This window comes from Bufo bufo, chromosome 1 (genome assembly GCF_905171765.1).
Source record: "Bufo bufo chromosome 1, aBufBuf1.1, whole genome shotgun sequence".
NCBI classification, from domain to species: Eukaryota; Metazoa; Chordata; class Amphibia; order Anura; family Bufonidae; genus Bufo; species Bufo bufo.
This window is the reverse complement of record NC_053389.1, coordinates 794,493,006-794,516,553: the sequence shown is the minus strand read 5'-3', so window position 1 is coordinate 794,516,553 and position 23,548 is coordinate 794,493,006. Positions and strand designations below refer to the sequence as shown.

Here is a 23,548-nt window from a genome sequence, read left to right as displayed (position 1 = left end):
GGGCCAGGGGCTATCCATAGTATTCAGATATATTGGGCAGACTAGATGGGCCAAATGGTTCTTATCTGCCGACACATTCTATGTTTCTATATAAAAAAAAATAAAACACACAAAAATACAAAAAACAAAAACCCCCAAAGGATTAGTGATTTATTGACACACAAAAGCAAACCAATTACTATGTGCTCAAAGGTGCAAAATGTGGCAAGTGCTCTATAAAACGTGTTCCATACAATCCCTCACCCCCCCCCCCCCCCCCACTATGATCAGACCATTAGGTAGAGTACCTGTGGGTTCCTCTACCAATCGTACAAAGGACACCTATGGGCAATGCCCTCTCATATGACATCAATGGGAGCCCAAGAGCAGGCATAGGTAGGATCTCTCGTGGAAAACTGGCGACAACTGTTCCATCATGTAATTCGTGGGGATCCAGTTGTCAGACCATTATGGATGTATGTCTTTAACAAGTTTAATGTTGGGCACCTTTAGGTAGGGAATCCCAACGCAAAAAGTGCTTTCCTAGACACCAAAAATTAAGAAAAAAAAAGGTGACAAGTCTTTGTAAATAAAGTGGTTCATTCAATTAAAGGCATTCATCCTGCAATAAAGTGATTAAGTAATTTTCCAACACAAGTTCCAATCATCTCTTCCAGTTCTTTAGAAGGAGCTATCCAGAAACTGGGTCAACAGGTCCGTACAAAAGTTTGATGCCACATGTCTGGAAGCCCAAGGTGTAGCGTTTCTGACAGATGGACAAGAGCGCCGGAAATGGAGGGGTGAACGTCCTGGGCCTGAGGTATACAAGGAGTCTCGGCGGTGACGGGATGACCTTTTATGGAGAGAATGGCACTCTCTTGGCTGGATTTTGGGGCCATGTTTGTGGTGCAGAGAGTCCAGAGACCTTCTCCTGTTAGAAGTACAGTGGGAAGGTCCCTCATTTCTTTCAGCGGTACAGTCATCTTCAAAATGAAGAGCTCCTTTGGGTTGGTGGCAGGTGTGATTTCGGTGGTAAAGCTCTTCCTTGGATCTAGCTTTACGCTGGTCTTTAGACGGTAGTCTCTCTTGTGATCTGCTTCTGCTTGCTCTTATACACGCATCCTGAGGATGAAGGGTCTCTCGAGATCTACTCCTACAGTGGTCTTTAGCGTGGAGGGTCTCTTTTGGCTTGCTTTTAAGGATGCCTTTAGAATAGACCCTGTTATACTTGTCTTCATCCACCTCTTGACAATGCCACAATCTTTCATCATTGTCTTGATTGCAATAGTGACTGTCGACCTTCAGATGAGGCACCTTCTCCTCATAGTGAACATGGGTGGCATCATGGAGAGGAGTCACTCTATACAAAGAGTCATTGTCAAAACATTCAGAGTGCTCTTTAGTCGAGGACAGTATTTCACTGTTGGGAATGTCCGCTTCTTCGTGTGCCTGCTGGCTATCTTCAGAAGACAGAGAATCCATCTCGAAATCTGCCCTGGCCAAACCATAAGGACATGGTGGTGCTTCCTCGCTTCTCCCGACATTCTCCCTGCAACAAGGAGAGTCCGCAGCCTTGGAGATGCTGGCTCTACGGTGGCAATGATAGAGGATGGACCTTCTTAACTCATCTCCACGTCTTCTCTTTCCTGATGGTATGCTATAAGACCAGAGAAGAGAGAAGTCAGCAAAGCTATTCAACCATAATAAAAAGTTGATTCTCACTGGTCTCCATGCATTTTCTGCTGTCCATTCGTCATACAAAGGTAGACATTCTAGAGGTCAACTGAGGTCCCAACTAACAGACCCCCACTGATTGAACCAGAGAAGTTGAATGTAAAAAAAAGTTGCACGTAACTTTGAAGGGGTTGTCTGGGATTAAAAAACATGTGCTTTCTTCCCAAAAAACGGCCCTACCCCTGTCCACAGGATGTGTGCAGTACTGCAGCTGTGTCCCATTGACTTCCATAGAGAAGGCAGCCCTGTTTTTCACTCCTGGACAACCCCTTGAAAAAAAACCTGTATTGTGTGGCACTTCTTGAGAAACTAATACCAACCTGCTCTCCAGTGGTCTCCCTGTCCCTATCCTATAAACTTTTCATGTCAGGTCTGCTGTTGTAGACCATGACTGGCCTCAGCCGAGGCATGTCCTCAAGCGGCACGTGACCCAGCAGTGATGCGCCACCTGGAGACCTGTAACCACTGAGACCAGTCATTTAAATAGGGTTATCCCATGATAAAGTATTACCACACCACAAATCAGACATTTCAAATGGAGTATTCCTTTTTTATGTACATTACATATTCTTCTCTAGTAGCTCCCCCTGCTGTTTCTTCATCTGGTCCACCTTCAGCAGTGGACAGACATGCTTAGTATCTTTCCTGCTCCCTTCCTCCTCCAAGTGCCAGGGTAGTGGTCTCAGAAGTGTCCCAGAACCCTTTAATTCATTCCTTCCCATTTCTAATTTCATAGAAATATATTGTTCTCTAGACCGTGCAGAAGGAAAGCATGGGGGTTTATTACATACCATATGTATCTTTTGGGGCTATATGTGAGGGACTTTTTCTATGCAGGGGAAGAAGGGTTAACAAGAGCCAATTGCAAGGCATCCTGAGAGAAGCGGGTGCTACATGAGCTGCCGCCCACCCACAGAACGGGAAGAGTCCTCCATATATACGCGAGTAAAAAGAGTTCTAAACTCGTGGTTACCCCTTTAAAGTTTACATTTGATTTCTTACCTTTCAGCAGGAGTAAGGTGCAACGCTCTGAACAGCTCCGCAGTAGTGGGCGTGCGAGGGTCTACGTGATTGCGAGGCAAGCTTACTGGAGTAGACCTGGGGCGAAGATACGGTGTCATGCTCAGTTTGAATGGAATCACATATTGAGGAAGAGGTTGCAACTCTGGAGCTATAAAAAAAAAAAAAAAAAAAAAAAAAAAAGACTTCAAATTAAAACAATTTAACCCAAGTTTTTTTTTTGTTTTTTTTTATTAAAGTTTTTCACCGTCTTCCCAGAGCCACAACTTTCTCATTTTTCCATTCACGTATAAAGCCTTTTTTTTGGGACGAGTTGCACTTGGGCACCATTTATCACGGGATACAATGGAGTGCCAAGGACATTGTCAGTTTTATAGATCTCATTATTACAGTGTTCCCTATGCGGTAAAACTGACCTGCTACCCCCACATTTATATTGTTTTTCTTGCGTTTTAATATTTTTTTTAAAAAAGTTTAAAAAAAATAATTAATTCTTTGCATTGCCATATCCTGAACCCATGTGTTTAAGTCAGAGCTGTGTAAAGGCTGATATTTTTTTGGGCATGATCTGAAGTTTTTATTGATATCTTGGAGTGTGCATGACTTTCTGATCCCTTTTAATGCAATTTTTTTTGGAGGTGAAGCAACGAAAAAACAATGAAATCGCGAATTTGATTACCATATTTTTCAGACTACAAGATGCACTCTTGCGCCCCCCCCCCCCCCCCCCCAAAAAAAAGGGGGGGGGGAGAAGAGACAGTGCGTCTTGTTTGGATGCTAATGACCGCTTTCATTATGGAAAAAAAAGAAATTATTAATTTTCCTCCTCCAAATCCTAGGTGTGTTTTATAGTCTGATTAATCTTATAGTCTGAAAAGATGATAATTACACTTACCGGTAATTGGATTTTTCATTTAGCCTCCACAACAGCACTAAGCAGGAGGATTAACAAGGAAAACAACAATTAGAGGGACCACAGTAATATGGGCAAATCTGGGCAAAGGAAGCAGAGGCACCTTCTGCCCAGGAGGTTGATATTGCTCTTGTTGAATGAGCTTTCAGATTCAAAAGGAGGAGGGACACCCTTTTCCCTGTAAGTCATGGCAATAGTCATTTTAATCCAACGGGAAATAGCTATTTTTGAAGCCCCCTGACCTTTGTTCTGCCCTGCATATTGAATTAGAAGGCGATCAGACTTTCTTATTGGTCTAGTAGCTTCCAGGTAGGCCAAGACATCTCCTGACGTCCAAGTTGTGGAACCTAATCTTTCTGGCCACAGGCTAAGTCTGACAGAGAAAAGGTAAAGAGATTTCTTGTTGGCAATGAAAATTTGTAAAATACTTTTGTCAAAAAAGGTTCATATTTTAAAATTATTCTGTCATCCAGGATGGTTAAATAGGGCGGTCTACAAGATAAGGCCTGGATCTCCCCCACTCTCCTAGACTAGGTAATAGCAATCAGGAAAGCCGTTTTTTAGGGAGAGTCACCTAAGAGGGATCTCATTAAGGCCTCTTTCACATGACCGTATGGCTTTTTCAGTGTTTTGCGGTCCGTTTTTCACAGATCAGTTCCGCTTTTTTGTTTCCGTTGCGTTCCCGTTCTGTTTTTCCTATGGCATATACAGTAATTACATAGAAAAAATTGGGCTGGGCATAAAATTTTCAAAAGATGGTTCCGCAAAAACAGAACGGATACGGAAGACGTACGGATGCATTTCTGTATGTGTTCCTTTTTTTGCGGACCCCTTGACTTCAATGGAACCACGGAACGTGATTTGCGGGCAATAATAGGACATGTTCTATCTTTCAACGGAACGGAAAAACAGAAATGGAATGCATACGAAGTGCATTCCTTTTTTTTGCGGAGCCATTGAAATTAATGGTTCCATATACAGAACGCAAAAGACGGCCTGTAAAACGAAAAAAATAAAATAAAAAACGGTCGTGTGAAAGAGGCCTAAGAGGTTTAAAAGGAGGATCCATGAGTACTGAGAGCACCGGATTAAGGTCCCAAGGAGGTACAGTGCATCTAACTGCTGGATTTGATCTACAGGGTGGGCCATTTATTATGGATACACCTTAATAAAATGGGAATGGTTGGTGATATTAACTTCCTGTTTGTGGCACATTAGTATATGTGAGGGGGGAAACTTTTCAAGATGGGTGGTGACCATGGCGGCCATTTTGAAGTTGGCCATTTTGAATCCAACTTTTGTTTTTTCAATAGGAAGAGGGTCATGTGACACATCAAACTTATTGGGAATTTCACACGAAAAATAATGGTGTGCTTGGTTTTCTCAAAGTTTTTATTGAGGTTTTCAAATAAAGTAGATATGACATATAGAAAAACAGCATACAACAATGTCTCACAATGGTATGAACAGCAAAGATCAGCCTCCAAGAACAAGAGGCAGTAAGGTATATCTTTCCACATGAAAAGTCACAATAAACATGAGCCAGTACATGAGTAAAAGAAGCAAATTGAATATGCGGGACAGAGAAAGCAATAGGGGTCCAACCCCAACAAGTCTTACACTCAACAGAAGGGGGGGCACAAAACGAAAGACCAAGCACGAAGAAGAAAGGAGCAGGGGAAGCGGGGGGCGGGGAAGGGCGGGGTAATACACATATACGTCACAGACGGGCATTACGAAACTCATCTGACCCCCAGAAAGTTTCCCATGGACCCCAGGTGTGAGCAAATCGAGAAGTGTCCAGGGGGGAGACGCAGATAAGATCCTCCATCCGCTGATGTAGAGCAATTTCCTCGAACCACTCCTCCGGGGAAGGAGGTGTAGGTGACTTCCAGTGGCGAGGAATGACCGTTTTTGAAGCCTGCAACATATACTTAAAGGGATTCTGTCACCTCTCATAACCCAAATTCGGATTTTAAACCAGTCATGCTCCACAGCTTACCTTGAATCGGCTGTGCTGTTCTATATTGTAATCCGTCCAGTAGTTTTGCAGAAAAACGACTTATAATTATGCAAATTAACCCTGAAGGTGCCCAGAGGGGCGTTATGTTCCCCTTTGTGTGCCCAGTAACGCCCCTCTTACAGTGCCCAAAACGCCTTCCTCCACAATCACTAACCGCCCACAGAGTCTCATCCCTCTCCTCCCCCTCCCTGACGGCCGAGCGAAGGCTCGCGCAGACTCAGTACCCACTGAGGGCTGCGCCAGTGCGATTTGCTGGAGACTGAGGGAAGAGCGAGCATCGAACGTCACTGGGCTCGGCGCATGCCCAGTGACGACGATGAAGCTCCTGCCCTCAGTCTCCAGCAAATCGCACTGGCGCAGCCCTCAGCACAGCCGATTCAAGGTAAGCTGTGGAGCATGACTGGTTTAAAATCTGAATTTGTGTTATGAGAGGTGACAGAATCCCTTTAAGGAGCGAGACTTTAAAGGCAGGAATAGTCAAATCAAAAATAAACAATAGGAGTGATTCAGGGGTGTTGGGGGATGGGAATTCCCGTTACTTCCCGCACAATGCGATGCACAAAGTTCCAATAAGGTCGCAGGATGGTACAGTGCCACCAAATGTGTAACAATGTGCCTTCATCAGCGTGACACCTCCAGCATCGATCCGAAACAGACGGAAACCATTTGTGAAGCAATGACGGCACTCTGTACCATCTAGAAAGAACTTTATAATTTGTTTCCTGCGCCTTAGTGGAAATTACAGCTTTATGAGAAAGAAGGAAAGCTAGTTTCCATTGAGAAGCGGTGAGGCCATTCCCTAGGTCACGGTCCCAGGCGTGACAGAAGGAAGGGAGTTGGTTAGAAGTCTGGAGAGTAAGCAGGTTATAAAATGGTAGAAATATACCGGAATATCGCGGAGGGAGCTAAGCACATCTGTTCAAACACTGTAAGGCTCCTGCTCAAGGTGTGGGTGGAACGTACAGAAGAGTAAAAATGTTGGAGTTGTAAATACTCAAACCTATGTCTGGGGCGTATATGGGAAGGCTCCATCAGTTGTCCTAAGGACTTCAGGCCTGAGGTCGTAAGGACATCACAGAACCGAAGGGGGCGTAATTTGGTACCAGTCAAGAAGGGTCCAGAGGAGTGTCCTGGGCGGAAGGCCAGGTGATCAGTGATCGGCGTCAGGGGGCCAGTTGTGTCAATGAGAAGTGTATGACTGGCTGTAAAAGACAGCGGGGGGCATTAAAGTTAGACGTGCCAAATAACCAAGGAAGGACCGCGAGCGCGTATGAGGAGGAGCTGCGTGCTATATGGACCCACGATTTGTTAGACTCCGATCGTAACATATCCAGAAGTCTGGTGTACACCACAGAGTAATAGTATAGCTTACAGTCCGGCAAACCAACGCCCCCCAGCTCTTTAGACTGAGTCAAGACATCCCATTTTATCCGTGGTCTGCCCGGGGCCCATACAAATCGCGTAAAGCAGCGTCGTATTTGCGGCCAGAAAGTGAGCGGTAGCCGAATGGGTATAGTCTGCAGGAGGTAGAGCAGTTTGGGTAATAAGTTCATCTTCAAGATACTGACTCTGCCAAACCAAGAGAAGTCCCGGCGATGCCAGGAGTCTAAGTCTTTCCGGAAACTTCGCAAAAAGTGGGGCAAAAAGTTTAACTTAAAAAAGCGCGGATAAGTCCGTTGAGAGTTTAACACCCAGGTATTTAATTCCCGCCGGTGGCCACTTGAATGGGAACGAGGATTTAAGCGACGAGACTAACGTTTGAGGTAGGGATATGTTCAGTGCGTCAGATTTGGTCATGTTGATTTTTAAGTTCGTCCATTTACCGAAAAGTGCAACCTCACGAAGTAGGGACGGGAGGGCGACGTGGGGGTTAGTGATGTATAACAAAAGGTCATCCGCAAAGGCCGCGCACCCCAGATATGTCCGGGTTGGCACGGATCGCAGAAAGGAGATGTTCCATCAACAAAACATACAGAAGAGGAGATAAGGGACATCCTTGGCGCGTGCCATTGCGGATTAAAAAAAAAGGAGGGGAGAGGGTACTATTAATTTTAACCCTAGCAGAAGGCTGGTGGTAAAGACTAAGTATTTTCCCAAGAAAAGTTTGGCCCAGGCCCAATTTGGAAAGGACAGAGCGAAGAGAATGCCAAGATATATGATCGAAGGCTTTCTCCGCATCTAGGGACAAAATCATAAGGGGGGTATTGGAGACCTTTGCATGGTGAATAATATCTAACGTCCAAAGAGTGTTGTCGCGAGCCTCCCTCCCCGGGACGAAACCCACTTGGTCATGGTGTATCAGAGAAGGTAGAAAGGCGTTCAGTCTATTGGCTAGTATTTTGGCGTAGACTTAAGTCTACGTTTAAGGAAATGGGGCGGTAGCTGGTACACAAGTGGGGGTCCTTGTCAGGCTTAGGAATAACTGCAATGTGGGCCATAGTGGACTGGGAGGGAAAGGGACATTGAGGAGATACCGCATTGAATACCCTCACCAGAAAGGGAGCAAGGATAGTGGAAAAAGATTTAAAGAAACCAGCGGTGAACCCATCAGGGCCCTGGCTCTTACCACCCGGGAGGGATTTAATCACTTCCTTCAGCTCATCCTCTGAGAAAGGCGACTCCAGGCTGGCAGCTTGTTCGGCAGACAGTGTGGGGCATCGACTCAGTGGGTAGGGAGACGCATCAGTTTCCCTGCCAGAAGAGCCGGGTAGATTATACAAAATCAGAATAAAAGGATTGAAAGGACGAGGAGATGTCCTCTGTCGTGTGTGACAATTGTCCGCGGGAATTCTTAACTGCTGGGATATGAGAAGCAGCAATGTGACCCCTGAGTGCCCTAGCCAACAAGCGGCCACACTTGGTGTGCTTGGTTTTAACATAACTTTATTCTTTCATGAGTTATTTTACAAGTCTCTTTGTTTACAGCCATTGACATGTCGCCGAGGTTAACAAGTGAGGAGCGGATAGAAATTGTGTTGATGTCTGGTGAACGCAGTAACCGGGTCATTGCAACAGATTTCAATGCAAGACACCCTACGAGACCACCCATCTCCCATGCTACAGTTAGCAAACTGCTTGCTAAGTTTTGTGAAACTGGTTCAGTGTTGGATTTACCAAAATGTGGAGGCATGAAATCTGTCTCTAATGAAGACACATCAGTGGCTGTCCTAGCTTCATTCAGCAAGAGCCCACAGCGTAGCACTCGCCGCATGTCACTGGAGAGTGGCATTAGTCGAACATCCCTTCGGCGGATATTAGCTACTCACAAATGGCACCCTTACAAACTCCAGCTACTGCAGCATCTCAACGAGGATGACCCAGATCGGCGCACTGAATTTGCAGAATAGGCAAAACAAAAATTGGAACAGGACCCTCAGTTTATGCAGAAGATTTTGTTCAGTGATGAGGCAAACTTTTATGTGAATAGTGAAGTTAGCAAACAAAACCACCGCTATTGGTCTGACACTGACCCACATTGGATAGATCCCTCCAAGACTGATGGTATGGTGTGGTATATGGGGTACAAAGATAGTGGGGCCATTCTTCATCAATGGAAACCTCAAGGCCACTGGATATGTGAAATTGCTACATGATGATGTGTTTCCCTCTTTATGCACTGAAGCTGGCACGTTCCCTGAGTTTTTCCAGCAAGATGGTGCACCACCACATTATGGGTGTCAGGTCCGAGCATTCCTAGATGAACAGTTTCCTGGAAAGTGGATTGGTCGTCGTGGGCCAGTTGAATGGCCCCCAAGGTCTCCCGATCTGACCCCCTTAGACTTTTATCTTTGCGGTCATCTGAAGGCAATTGTCTTTGCTGTGAAGATACGAGATGTGCAGCGCCTGAAACTACTGGAAGCCTGTGCTAGCATTTCTCCTGCGGTGTTGCTATCAGTGTGTGAAGAGTGGGAGAAGAGGGTTGCATTGACAATCCAACACAATGGGCAGCACATTGAACACATTTTATTAGTGGTCAGAAACGTGTAAATAACTCATGAAAGAATAAAGTTACGTTAAAACCAAGCACACCATTGTTTTTCTTGTGAAATTCCCAATAAGTTTGATGTGTCACATGACCCTCTTCCTATTGAAAAAACAAAAGTTGGATTCAAAATGGCCACCATGGTCACCACTCATCTTGAAAAGTTTCCCCCCTCACATATACTAATGTGCCACAAACAGGAAGTTAATATCACCAACCATTCCCATTTTATTAAGGTGTATCCATATAAATGGCCCACCCTGTATAAGCTCTCCAAAAAAAAAAAAAAAACATCTGACTAAACCTATTTCAGTCAACTTAACATCCATTAAGGCGATAAGGGCCGCCACCTGGACCTTTAGGGTACTAACCCTTAATCCATCTTCAATGCCCTTCTGCAGGAAGTTCAGAATTATTTGAATATCAGGAGATAAAGTGGGATTTCAAGAGTCCCCTACAAAAACGGAGGAAAGCATTCCAAGTTCTAAGATACATTTTTGACGTGATAGGTTTCACACTCTTCAGTAGGGTATTGATGACTGTATCCGAAAGTCCCATGGACTTTAAGATGGTTCATTCAACATCCAGGGTGCTAGACAACTGGCATACATCTGGATGCTGAGCCGGTCTTTGTAGGAGCAAGCAAAAATTCCCCTTTGAGAGACTCCACAAAAGTGGAAACCCTGTCCTTTTGGGCCAATAAGGAGCCATCAGAATCAACCAACAATTGTCTTCCATTACCTTTGTCAGAACCCTGGGAATCAGGGATATTGGGGGAAAGGCATACAACATCCCCACTGGCCACGGACCCGAAAATGCATCTACTCCGACTGGATTGTCCCTGTAGGATAGGGAATAGAACTGATCCACTTGCCTGTTTGCTCTTGAGGCAAAGAGGTCCAAAATTTGGGTCTCCCATCTGTTGCATAACTCGAGAAATATCTTCTTGTTTAAAGACCTCTCCTGACTTTAGACTCCTCCTGCTCAGAAAATCTGCCAGGGTATTTTCTCTTCCTTTTGATCAACCGCTGAGATTGAATTTGTGTGTTTTTGAGCCCATAAAAAAAGCTGGAATGCCATCTGACAGATTCCTGCTCCTTGTGCCCCCCTGCTTGTTTATATAGGCTACTGTGGCCCTGTTGTCCGACAGAATTTTGACATCCCTCCAACAGGCCATTGGAAGAAAGGCTCTCGGGGCTAGAAAAAAAAAAACTTAAAAGTTCCTTAGGAGTTTGAGGATAGCAGGAGGAGACTCAGACTCCCTGGACTAGCTGATCCCCATAATGGGCCCCCCAGCCTGACCCGCTTGCGTCTATTGTTATGATCATTTGATCTGCCCATCTCCATTGAACTCCCTGGTTCAGATCGTCTGGATCTAACCACCACTTTAGAAAATAAGCTCTTGTTCCAGGCGGTTAAGAGAAAATACTGCAAAACTCTTCTCTGAAACGGAGCCCACATGACTGCAGGTATGGTTGAGGTCATTAGGCCTAAAACTACCATTATGTCCCTGAAGGACACTTTCAGATGTGACCAGAAAGTTGATATCCCTCATTATTACCTGCATCTTCTGATCCAGAAGAAAAAGACTTCATAAAAAGGTGAGAGTCCAGAAGAATTCCTAGGAAAAAAAATCTTCCTGTAGCTGGGGGACAAATCCGACTTCTCTAGATTTAGTTTCCAACCTAGGGACTGAAAGACGTCTGACCATTTGTAAATTCTTGAGTAGAATTTCCGGAGAATCGTCTGCAATAAGAAAATCGTCCAGATATGGAATGAACAGGATCTCTTTTTGATGAAGAAATCCTGAATACTCCGCCATGAGCTTCGTAAAAACTCTGGGAGCAGATGACAGACCAAAAGGGAGGGCTTGAAATTGCCAAACGTAGATACTTCTGATAATCTGTGTTTGGGGACATGGTAGTAAGTGTCCGCCAAGTCTAGCGTTACCATATAACAGTCCTAGGGTAGTAGGCTGATTGTTGACTTGACAGTCTCCATCTTGATTTTTTTTGTAAGCGATAGGTTTGTTGAGACCCTTCAGGTTTATTATGGCTCCGAATGTACCAGTTATTTTTTATTGGGAAAATTGGGGAGTAAAATCCTTTCCCTCTCTGGTCTAGTGGTACTGGAACAATGACCTTTTTCTAGTATTGTCAGAATTTGTGACTCTAGACGATATGGTCTTTCTTCATTTATTTTTTTATTTTGAAATATTTTCCCCCGTTGGAAACAAGTTTTCTTAACCTTCCACCCCACGAGTCCCTGGCATCATTGATAAGGCTGTTTTGAAGACTTGACCTGGTTAAACAGGGAAACCTCTGCTTTTTGTGGTCTGCCAGGAGCCTGAACTCTCCTTTTTCTGATCCAGCCTACCCTTTCTTTGGTTATGAAAGCACTGGTGTTGCGAAAAACCTAAACTCTCCTGGGAAACCTTTCTTTCGATCAGATACTTTATCTAAAATATCATCTAGTACTGACCCAAAGAGTGTCACCTTCACAGAGAATACTACACAGTTTGCTTTTAGAAGTATTGCCCCTGATCACAATCTCGAGTAGATCTTCTGGCGGAATTTGAAAGGGCCACAGAACTGGTAGAGTTTTACTACAGCGGCCAAAGCATCCGATTGAAAAAGTAGCCTTAGAACTGGCAGGGAGGATAAAATATCTTCTCTGGGTGTTCCTGAAACTAAATCTTCTAGTTGAGATAACCATAAGGAAAGGGTCCTGGCAGTGTAAGTGGCTGCAATGCTGGGTCTCAACATGGAAGTGCAGGTCTCCCAAGATCTTTTAAGAAGCGATTCACGTTTTTTAGCCGTAGAATCTCTCATAAGACCTACATCTCCAAAAAGGTAAGGAGGACTTCTTAGAGATTCTTGCTATAGGGGCATCAACCCTCTGAGTTTTATCCCAGTGGACAGAATTTGATTCAATAAAGGGATATTTTGTTTAAAAACTCTTGAGACTCCTGATCTCTTTTCTGGACTCTCCACTCATCCGCAGTTAGTTTTTTTCATACTTTCATGAATGGGAAAAACTTTTTTTTTTCCTATCACCAAGACCTCAACATTTGGTCCGGAATGGAATGGGTTTCTCTGGATTCTTCAATATTTATGGTAGCCCTGATAGGACATAAAGATGGTTTCTTCTGACGAGTCTGGTAGACCCTTGTGTTCTGTGGAAGAAACAGAGTCTGATTCTGATGTAATTTCACCGTCATCCAGGTCAAAATCCATATCAAAGTGCGGTTCAGGATTAGATCTTGAGGTAGAGGGTTTTTGAGGGAAAACCGCCATTTTTGCTTCAATGGTGGAGCTCACTTCCTCTGATATTAGACAATATTTTCGGTACATTTCTGACAAAGTGGCTTTTCAACATGTCCGGCGCCATCTTCAAAGTGTGGATTTTTGTCATAAATCACCAAGATTTGTATGGCCCATAAGACAATTCTGCAGCATGATTCTTTAGAACGCAGAAAAGGGCCAAACCTAGAAACCTATGAATAAATTGACACTTGGGTGTTGTCGCACATTGTACATAGGAGCAGTATTATAGTAGTTATATTCTTGTACATAGGAGCAGTATTATAGTAGTTATATTCTTGTACATAGGAGCAGTATTATAGTAGTTATACAGGGAGTGCAGAATTATTAGGCAAGTTGTATTTTTGAGGATTAATTTTATTATTGAACAACCACCATGTTCTCAATGAACCCAAAAAACTCATTAATATCAAAGCTGAATATTTTTGGAAGTAGTTTTTAGTTTGTTTTTAGTTTTAGCTATTTTAGGGGGATATCTGTGTGTGCAGGTGACTATTACTGTGCATAATTATTAGGCAACTTAACAAAAAACAAATATATACCCATTTCAATTATTAATTTTTACCAGTGAAACCAATATAACATCTCAACATTCACAAATATACATTTCTGACATTCAAAAACAAAACAAAAACAAATCAGTGACCAATATAGCCACCTTTCTTTGCAAGGACACTCAAAAGCCTGCCATCCATGGATTCTGTCAGTGTTTTGATCTGTTCACCATCAACATTGCGTGCAGCAGCAACCACAGCCTCCCAGACACTGTTCAGAGAGGTGTACTGTTTTCCCTCCTTGTAAATCTCACATTTGATGATGGACCACAGGTTCTCAATGGGGTTCAGATCAGGTGAACAAGGAGGCCATGTCATTAGATTTTCTTCTTTTATACCCTTTCTTGCCAGCCACGCTGTGGAGTACTTGGACGCGTGTGATGGAGCATTGTCCTGCATGAAAATCATGTTTTTCTTGAAGGATGCAGACTTCTTCCTGTACCACTGCTTGAAGAAGGTGTCTTCCAGAAACTGGCAGTAGGACTGGGAGTTGAGCTTGACTCCATCCTCAACCCGAAAAGGCCCCACAAGCTCATCTTTGATGATACCAGCCCAAACCACTACTCCACCTCCACCTTGCTGGCGTCTGAGTCGGACTGGAGCTCTCTGCCCTTTACCAATCCAGCCACGGGCCCATCCATCTGGCCCATCAAGACTCACTCATTTCATCAGTCCATAAAACCTTAGAAAAATCAGTCTTGAGATATTTCTTGGCCCAGTCTTGACGTTTCAGCTTGTGTGTCTTGTTCAGTGGTGGTCGTCTTTCAGCCTTTCTTACCTTGGCCATGTCTCTGAGTATTGCACACCTTGTGCTTTTGGGCACTCCAGTGATGTTGCAGCTCTGAAATATGGGCAAACTGGTGGCAAGTGGCATCTGCACGCTTGACTTTTCTCAGTTCATGGGCAGTTATTTTGCGCCTTGGTTTTTCCACACGCTTCTTGCGACCCTGTTGACTATTTTGAATGAAACGCTTGATTGTTCGATGATCACGCTTCAGAAGCTTTGCAATTTTAAGAGTGCTGCATCCCTCTGCAAGATATCTCACTATTTTTGACTTTTCTGAGCCTGTCAAGTCCTTCTTTTGACCCATTTTGCCAAAGGAAAGGAAGTTGCCTAATAATTATGCACACCTGATATAGGGTGTTGATGTCATTAGACCACACCCCTTCTCATTACAGAGATGCACATCACCTAATATGCTTAATTGGTAGTAGGCTTTCGAGCCTATACAGCTTGGAGTAAGACAACATGCATAAAGAGGATGATGTGGTCAAAATACTCATTTGCCTAATAATTCTGCACGCAGTGTATTCTTGTACATAGGAGCAGTATTATAGTAGTTATATTCTTGTACATAGGAGCAGTATTATAGTAGTTATATTCTTGTACATAGGAGGCAGTATTATAGTAGTTATATTCTTGTACATAGGAAGCAGTATTATAGTAGTTATATTCTTGTACATAGGAGGCAGTATTATAGTAGTTATATTCTTGTACATAGGGGGCAGTATTATAGTAGTTATATTCTTGTACATAGGAGGCAGTATTATAGTAGTTATATACTTGTACATAGGAGCAGTAATATAGTAGTTATATTTTTGTACATAGGAGGCAGTATTATAGTAGTTATATTCTTGTACATAGGAGCAGTATTATAGTAGTTATATTCTTGTACATAGGAGCAGTATTATAGTAGTTATATTCTTGTACATAGGAGCAGTATTATAGTAGTTATATTCCTGTACATAGGAGCAGTATTCTAGTAGTTATATTTTTGTACATAGGGGGCAGTATTATATTAATTGTAGTAGAACTAGAAACTACTTACAATCGCTTCTCGGTGACAGGCTGTCACTCCATCTCTGGCTAGTATCTTCTGACTCAGTGTCTAGCTGGCTGCTGCTGTCACATCTATGAGACATCATGGTCCTGGGAAAAATCAATAAGATAGGTATACAAAATTAAACAAAAATAGAAATAGTCACTAAGATATAATACAATAGCAGCAGAATAAATCTAATTCTGAATGCAATGTATTCTACAGAGCATCAGTCTTGCCCATTATTGAGTAGACATAATGCAATCCTACAAACGCTCAGATGTGAGAAGTACGGTAATACATCTGTATGGATTCTAAGCCTTTGTATGTTAGCAATATTTCAGTGCGGTAACAAGTAGGATCAGACTACATGTGTTAGTTTGTAGTCTGTAACCATGGAAACACATAGGTTAGCAGAGGAACTGTTCACACAACATGGTAGAAAACTATTTGCAAGTGTTTGACATTTCTATGTAACTACACACGACACTCATTGTATTACCTGCTGGGAGGCGCCAGCCTCAGGACTCTGTACAGCTCTGCAGTGCTTGGGCTCATAAGATCTGCAGACCCTTTGTGCAGTTTGCTGGCACGGGACTGACTGGGCGTAAACTGTTTGGCATTATGGGAGGTGCCTTTTGGCTTGTCCGCAGCTATGGATACAGAGAATACATAATCAGTGGACCCATTATAGAAAATGTTATGATCTGCTGGTAGTCACACCAGAGCTTCTGAAGTAACTTTGAAAATACTGTGCTTTATTTTAATTGTACTGACTGAGTTGCAGGTTTCTTCTCCATTCAGGTCTAAAGCAAAGTCTGGGGAAAGTTGCTGGTTCCTCCTACTAGGGAGAAGTGCATTGTGGGAAATTACTCAGAGCTAAGCCATTAGGTCACATGTCTGACAACAGGTGGAGATAAACTGCTGTCTGTTTCTATAAAAATTGCACAGAACTCAAAGCAGCTTTGGATGTGAATGGAGTAAAGCCCAAGTAACTTAAAACTCAGTGTAATAGCTAAGCCAGCCCCCCTTCTGCATCTCTGCTTAGCCGGACCCCTTTTCTGTTATGACTGATGGAATTGCACCTAGCCACACAGCCTGCCCCCTTCAGGCAAGTCACTAGAGGGGCGTGCCGAGAAGCTTCCTTTCTTTGTTTGAACCAAGCTGGAGGCACAGTGTGACCGGCGCTTGTAGCAGGACATCAGGGGGATCTAGGTTACCCAATGTATATTAGTAAATGTGCTCAATTTTAAATTCCTGGGCTCTAAAAGAACACCGAAAATAAAAGGTACTTACAAAGCGCAGACCATGGTGGAGTCTTCTTCCATGGAGGAGTCCCAAGACCAGGAGTCATATTCAAAAATTGCTGCTTCATGAAAAGAGCCTGATCGTCCTTGAACTGGAGACGCTGTGCAAGACATTAGTCACTAATGAATGCATAGACTTGCTGGTATGTGGAAGACCTACCAAAACCCACCACATCATGTAGTTTTTGTGGGATTGTTTACTTACTTTCCATCATAAGACTAGCTTATCACAATATGACGTGAAGTAAAGTTTAGAGACCAGTGTCCTAGCTCCGTCCCCTTATCCGTAGCGTTAGGCTAAGTCTACACAACAACATTTGTCGCACGACATTTTGTTGCACTAATGTCGCGCGTCAATTTTTATAATGGCAGTCTATGGTGTCGCACTGCAACATGCTGCGACGCAACAGTCGCAGAAAATCCATTCGAGATGGATCTTTCTGCGACTGTTGCGTCGCAGTCGCAGCATGTTGCAGTGCGACACCATAGACTGCCATTATAAAAATGGACGCGCGACATTAGTGCAACAAAATGTCGTGCGACAAATGTTGCAGTGTAGTTGTGCCTTATCTGTCGCGTGACAAAGGTCATAGTGTAGACGTAGCCTTACAGGAGTAATAATGCTGAAGTTACCTCTCTACCCAGTCGGATAGCTGCCTCCGTGAACTTCTCCCGCTCATCCTGAAAGGCCATCTTCTGCTCCTCAAAGGCCTCCCGGTCTTGTTGTAATCTCAGCTGTTCTTCTAAAAAGTAGGCATCCCACAGAGGGGATTGCTGACCCTCACCCGGCTGAGGAACCAAGTGGTCCTGTGCAAGACATGGATAAAACAACCTTCAACAGGAGTCACCCAACTATTTTTTTTAAATCAGATAATTTTTATTAAGGTTTTGTAAAGAACATTTTAGTGTTCTAATAACCTATCCCTTCACCCACCCTCTCCCTCCCATCGCCCCTTCAGTCCTGCAACCATTTAAAGTCCAGAATTTATCTCCACGGTGAATCTTGTGATACCATACATCAGTTACACATCTCCTCCCGCATGTCCCATACAATCACAGGTCTCCAATTTGTCATTTTCTGGCCTCAGTCACATTTCTCACACCAGTCGTACAGTTATCATCCATACCTCCCGACTTCAGTGACTAGTCTAGCTTACAGTAGTATTTGTTCATCTTACTATTGTACTCAAATAATGTTCTAGTATTTTAACCACGAGGACCATATTATCTCAAACTTTTTAATCGAGCCTCTCTTCTGGTAGACATATCTTTCTAACCTTATCAAGGTATGTACCCTATTTATTAGTTCTTGTAGTGTTGGCAGTTGTGGATCAATCCAGTGTTGTGAGTAGTATAGGGACCCATGTCTCGTCAAACTCAAAGTGACAGGTGCCCCGCCTCTTTTCTCGCCATAACTGCCCATTTTTCTCCCCTCGCCGCCCCAAACCACGCCTAAATGCCTCCCACTTTGATATGATTTTCCTATCATTTTATATGGTTTAATATAAAATCGATATTAAATGATAAGCTTTTTATATCACTTTATAAGTCCTTATCAAATGATAAGCTTTTATTAACACTTTATATCCCATTTATAACATTTTGATACGTTTTATAGCACTTTTATGTCATTTTGTGATTTGATATAACTTTGATATGCCTTTTATATATTGGCATGCCAGGACATGTCCAAAAGACATATGCTACACCCAGTTCAATCTACCCCCATTGTGAGTGCCTGAGTGTAATTTAACTCCCACCACCACACTGAATTTGAATTAAAAACCTGAAATGTCACTCCTGCTATAAATGTACATTTTTCCCCACAGGTCCACAAGCGTACAGAAGATTGAAACTTCATTTCCTACAAGACCACATACATGAGTATCAGGCCAGCAGCTGTGTCAACCTTAGAGGTGTTAATTTTCTCAGGATCTGTCTATAGCATAGTTAACACAGAAACTACTGGTATCGTTTCAACAGCTGAGGCAAACACTATGCAGTATCTATCCATATTTTTATAGCATCTCTTTTCAGGAAACAAAATGATTGTGATTGGTTGTATCACAGCCACCACCTATTGCAGATGCTAATGTTAAGAAAACCCAAGCAGAATATGTATGTGAATATAATATATATATATATATATATATATATATATATATATATATATATATATATATATATACACACATATATACACACACACACGTGGGCAGATCACCACAGGGTATAATCATTTGACATTGAGGCTCTGCAAGAAAACTTATTTCAAGGTAAGAGTATCGCTATATTAGCCTTTTTTACTATTTTTAACATGCCTGTTTTAAATTCTTTATTGATGCAATATAACACACAACATTTGACTAATTTCTCTGCGATTATTACGCCTGGTCGTGTCTTGCATTTATCCATGTATCTATCCTAGCTATAGAACTTTCCATCTACTGTATCTATATCTATGTATCTAACCATCTATATAACTTAATTATGATGCTAACACAAGATGACACAAATGAGTTGGCTAACCATAAAACTAGTGAACACTTCACTTACTTATGTGTTGTACAACCTCAATACTTTTAGGGCTCATGCACACGACAGTATGGCTTTCAGTGTTTTGCTTTTTTTACGGATCCGTTGTTCCGTTTTTTGTTTCCATTGTGTTTCCGTTTTTCCGTATGCCGTATACAGTAATTACATAGAAAAAATTGGGCTGGGCATAACATTTTCAATAGATGGTTCAGCAAAAACGGAACGGATACGGAAGACATACGGATGCATTTCCGTATGTGTTCCGTCTTTTTTGCGGACCCATTGACTTGAATGGAGCCAAGCACCGTGATTTGCGGACAATAGGACATGTTCTATCTTTTCACGGTACGGAAATACTGAAACGGAATGCACATGGAGACACTTCAGTATTTTTTGCTGAACCATTGAAATGAATGGTTCAGTATATGTTCCGCATACTGAACTCAAAAAACGTCCAGTATACTGAACGCAAAATACTGTCATGTGCATGAGCTCCTAAGGTCTACCTGCTCCCTCTGCACCCTTTCGCAGACAGATAATGGCGAGCTGCATGGTTATAAAGGGAAAATAATAGCATTCTGAATACAGAATGCATAGTAAACTAGCGCTGGAGGGGTTAAAAATAAAAAATTATTTAACTCACCTTAGTCCACTTGATCGTGTAGCCCGGCATCTCCTTCTGTCTCCTTTACTGAACAGGACCTGTGGTGAGCATTCATTACAGGTCAAGGACCTTTGGTGATGTCACTCCGGTCATCACATGATCTTTTACCATGGTGATGGATCATGTGATGACCGGAGTGACGTCACCAAAGGTCCTTGACCTGTAATGAATGCTCACCACAGGTCCTGTTCAGCAAAGGAGACAGAAGGAGATGCCGGGCTACACGATCAAGTGGACTAACGTGAGTTAAATTATTATTATTATTTTTTTTAACCCCTCCAGCGCTAGTTTACTATGCATTCTGTATTAAGAATGCTATTATTTTCCCTTATAACCATGTTATAAGGGGAAATAATACAATCTACAGAACACTGATCCCAAGCCCGAACTTCTGTGAAGAAGTTCAGGTTTGGGTACCAAACATGCGCGATTTTTCTCACGCGAGTGCAAAACACATTACAATGTTTTGCACTCGCGTGGAAAAATCGCGGGTGTTCCCGCAACGCACCCGCACATTTTACCGCAACGCCCGTGTGAACCCAGCCTTAGCCGATGGTGCAGAGGAGCTCGGCAGCCGTGCGTCTATTCACATGCCTTGCTTAGCTCCGTCCCCGGAGTCACCCAACTATAGTCTACCCACTGTTTCCACACAAGTTAGGGTCCATTCACTAATCAGTGTGAGTTTTGCGGATCCGCAAAACACAGAAACCGGCAGTGTGCGTTCCGCATTTCGCAGACAACACATCGCCAGCACTAATAGAATATGTCTATTCTTGTCCTCTATTTTTATTGGGATCGGAATTGCGGACCCGGAAGTGTTGGTCCACAATTCCGGAACCGGGCCCTACATCATGAGAAATGAATGGGTGAATGAAGCTTTAGGAGGTGGCAACGTGTATGTTTAAGTCCTGAGAAACCATCTCCTTGGCTTCATGTTTACCACAACCCATATTGACAAGCTTGAATTATGTACTAAGATCTCTATGTCCCTCCCAGACATCCTCCTAGGACTGCCCAATACTGTACTTCTCCGCCATGAACTATACAACTATGGTTCCTTTAGTTTGACGCCTTGCCTATAAACTTAAGTGTCTTATATGTGTAGGCCATTGCCATCTTCCTGCAAACTATAACATCTATCACTTTCCCCATCATCCCGCATCACCCCACCCATAACTCTGCCCCTCAGGTTGTAGAGCTCCATCCATACACCACCCCAAATACCTGTAGGAGCTGCTGCTGTTGACTTATCAGCTCCCGGCTCTGTTCTAGCTCTTCTTTAAGCTCTTCCACCTCCTTCTTCAGCTGGGTTAGTTCCTTGTCATGATCAGTCACACTTATCACATGAGTCACATCGGACTGTGCGGCTGTAGAGAACAGAAAAATAAGGTTAGATGAAAGCTTTAAACCGGTGGAAAGCGAGTTTTCTCATCTATGCGATTTATCTTCTCCAGTAGAGTCTTCACACCAGTTGGGGTAAGGGTGGTATGAATTTGGGACTAGGAAACAATTCATGGTGCCAGATTACATGACTGCTGATTGCTTCCATACAGAATATGTTGATTTACTTTATTTCAATAGTCTCCCTCACCTCGGGCTTCCAGTATCTCCACCAGCTGCTTGAGGCTGTTCCATTGCTTCCTTAGGATTCCTGTTAACCCAACATCTCCAACACGGTTGGGCCTTGTGCGTCCACCACCAACCCGCTTGTTTACTATGGGAGAATCCTGAAGAAAAGACACAAGGTGAAACTTAACATACACAAAAGAGAATGATTGCTTACAATGATATATGTATAGGTAGGCACCTTCACAGGAGGATGTTATGGGGGAAAAGGACAGCAGCCAACTTACTTCTGTAGTCACCCTGCCGAGTATGCCTTCATGTCTGCTGAGAACGGCCCGCACCTCTCTCCTCATCTGTTCATAGAATTTCTTCAAGTCAGCATTCTCTGACAGAACATCACGGACATTTCTCTCTGACGTCCCTGATGAGCGGAGCATGATTCGAGATTGCCCCTATAGGGGCAGAACTTCATCACCCAGAGGAGGAAAAAACAATATGGATGTATGTTACTAACAAGTCTAATATCCATGTAACATCTTAGTAACTCATCTTATTACAGTAACCCGGCTCCTGATCCTCCTATTACCCCTGTAACATCTTATTACAGTATCCCGGCTCCTGATCCTCTTATTACCCCTGTAACATCTTATTACAGTAACCCGGCTCCTGATCCTCCTATTACCCCTGTAACATCTTATTACAGTAACCCAGCTCCTGATCCTCTTATTACCCTGTAACATCTTATTACAGTATCCCGGCTCCTGATCCTCTTATTACCCCTGTAACATCTTATTACAGTAACCCGGCTCCTGATCCTCTTATTACCCTGTAACATCTTATTACAGTAACCCGGCTCCTGATCCTCTTATTACCCCTGTAATATCTTATTACAGTAACCCGGCTCCTGATCCTCCTATTACCCCTGTAACATCTTATTACAGTATCCCGGCTCCTGATCCTCTTATTACCCCTGTAACATCTTATTACAGTAACCCGGCTCCTGATCCTCCTATTACCCCTGTAACATCTTATTACAGTAACCCGGCTCCTGATCCTCTTATTACCCTGTAACATCTTATTACAGTATCCCGGCTCCTGATCCTCTTATTACCCCTGTAACATCTTATTACAGTAACCCGGCTCCTGATCCTCTTATTACCCTGTAACATCTTATTACAGTAACCCGGCTCCTGATCCTCTTATTACCCCTGTAATATCTTATTACAGTAACCTGGCTCCTGATCCTCTTATTACCCTGTAACATCTTATTACCCTGTAACCCGGCTCCTGATCCTCTTATTACCCTGTAACATCTTATTACCCTGTAACCCGGCCCCTGATCCTCTTATTACCCTGTAACATCTTATTACAGTAACCTGGCTCCTGATCCTCTTATTACCCCTGTAACATCTTATTACAGTAACCTGGCTCCTGATCCTCTTATTACCCCTGTAACATCTTATTACAGTAACCCGGCTCCTGATCCTCTTATTACCCCTGTAACATCTTATTATAGTAACCCGGCTCCTGATCCTCGTATTACCCTGTAACATCTTATTACAGTAACCCAGCTCCTGATCCTCTTATTACCCTGTAACATCTTATTACAGTAACCCGGCTCCTGATCCTCTTATTACCCCTGTAACATCTTATTACAGTAACCCGGCTCCTGATCCTCTTATTACCCCTGTAACATCTGATTACAGTAACCCGGCTCCTGATCCTCTTATTACCCTGTAACATCTGATTACAGTAACCCGGCTCCTGATCCTCTTATTACCCTGTAACATCTGATTACAGTAACCCGGCTCCTGATCCTCTTATTACCCTGTAACATCTTATTACAGTAACCCGACTCCTGATCCTCTTATTACCCTGTAACATCTTATTACAGTAACCCGACTCCTGATCCTCTTATTACCCTGTAACATCTTATTACAGTAACCCGGCTCCTGATCCTCTTATTACCCTGTAACATCTTATTACAGTAACCCGGCTCCTGATCCTCTTATTACCCCTGTAACATCTTATTACAGTAACCCGGCTCCTGAACCTCTTATTACCCCTGTAACATCTTATTACAGTAACCCGGCTCCTGATCCTCTTATTACCCTGTAACATCTTATTA

General features: G+C 43.2%; 1 protein-coding gene across 1 annotated transcript; it reads right to left on the bottom strand.

The window, feature by feature from the left end:
• Positions 1-126: 126 nt before the first annotated feature.
• Positions 127-21,857, bottom strand: LOC120987250. Its single transcript, XM_040415837.1, has 9 exons — positions 21,708-21,857; positions 21,446-21,581; positions 21,079-21,221; positions 17,289-17,462; positions 16,645-16,756; positions 15,851-16,001; positions 15,358-15,458; positions 2,716-2,884; positions 127-1,636 (listed from the first exon to the last, which is right to left on the bottom strand). Exons 1-9 carry the CDS (start codon positions 21,855-21,857, stop codon positions 661-663), a joined length of 2,112 nt encoding a protein of 703 aa, XP_040271771.1. The 3' UTR covers positions 127-660.
• Positions 21,858-23,548: the final 1,691 nt, after the last annotated feature.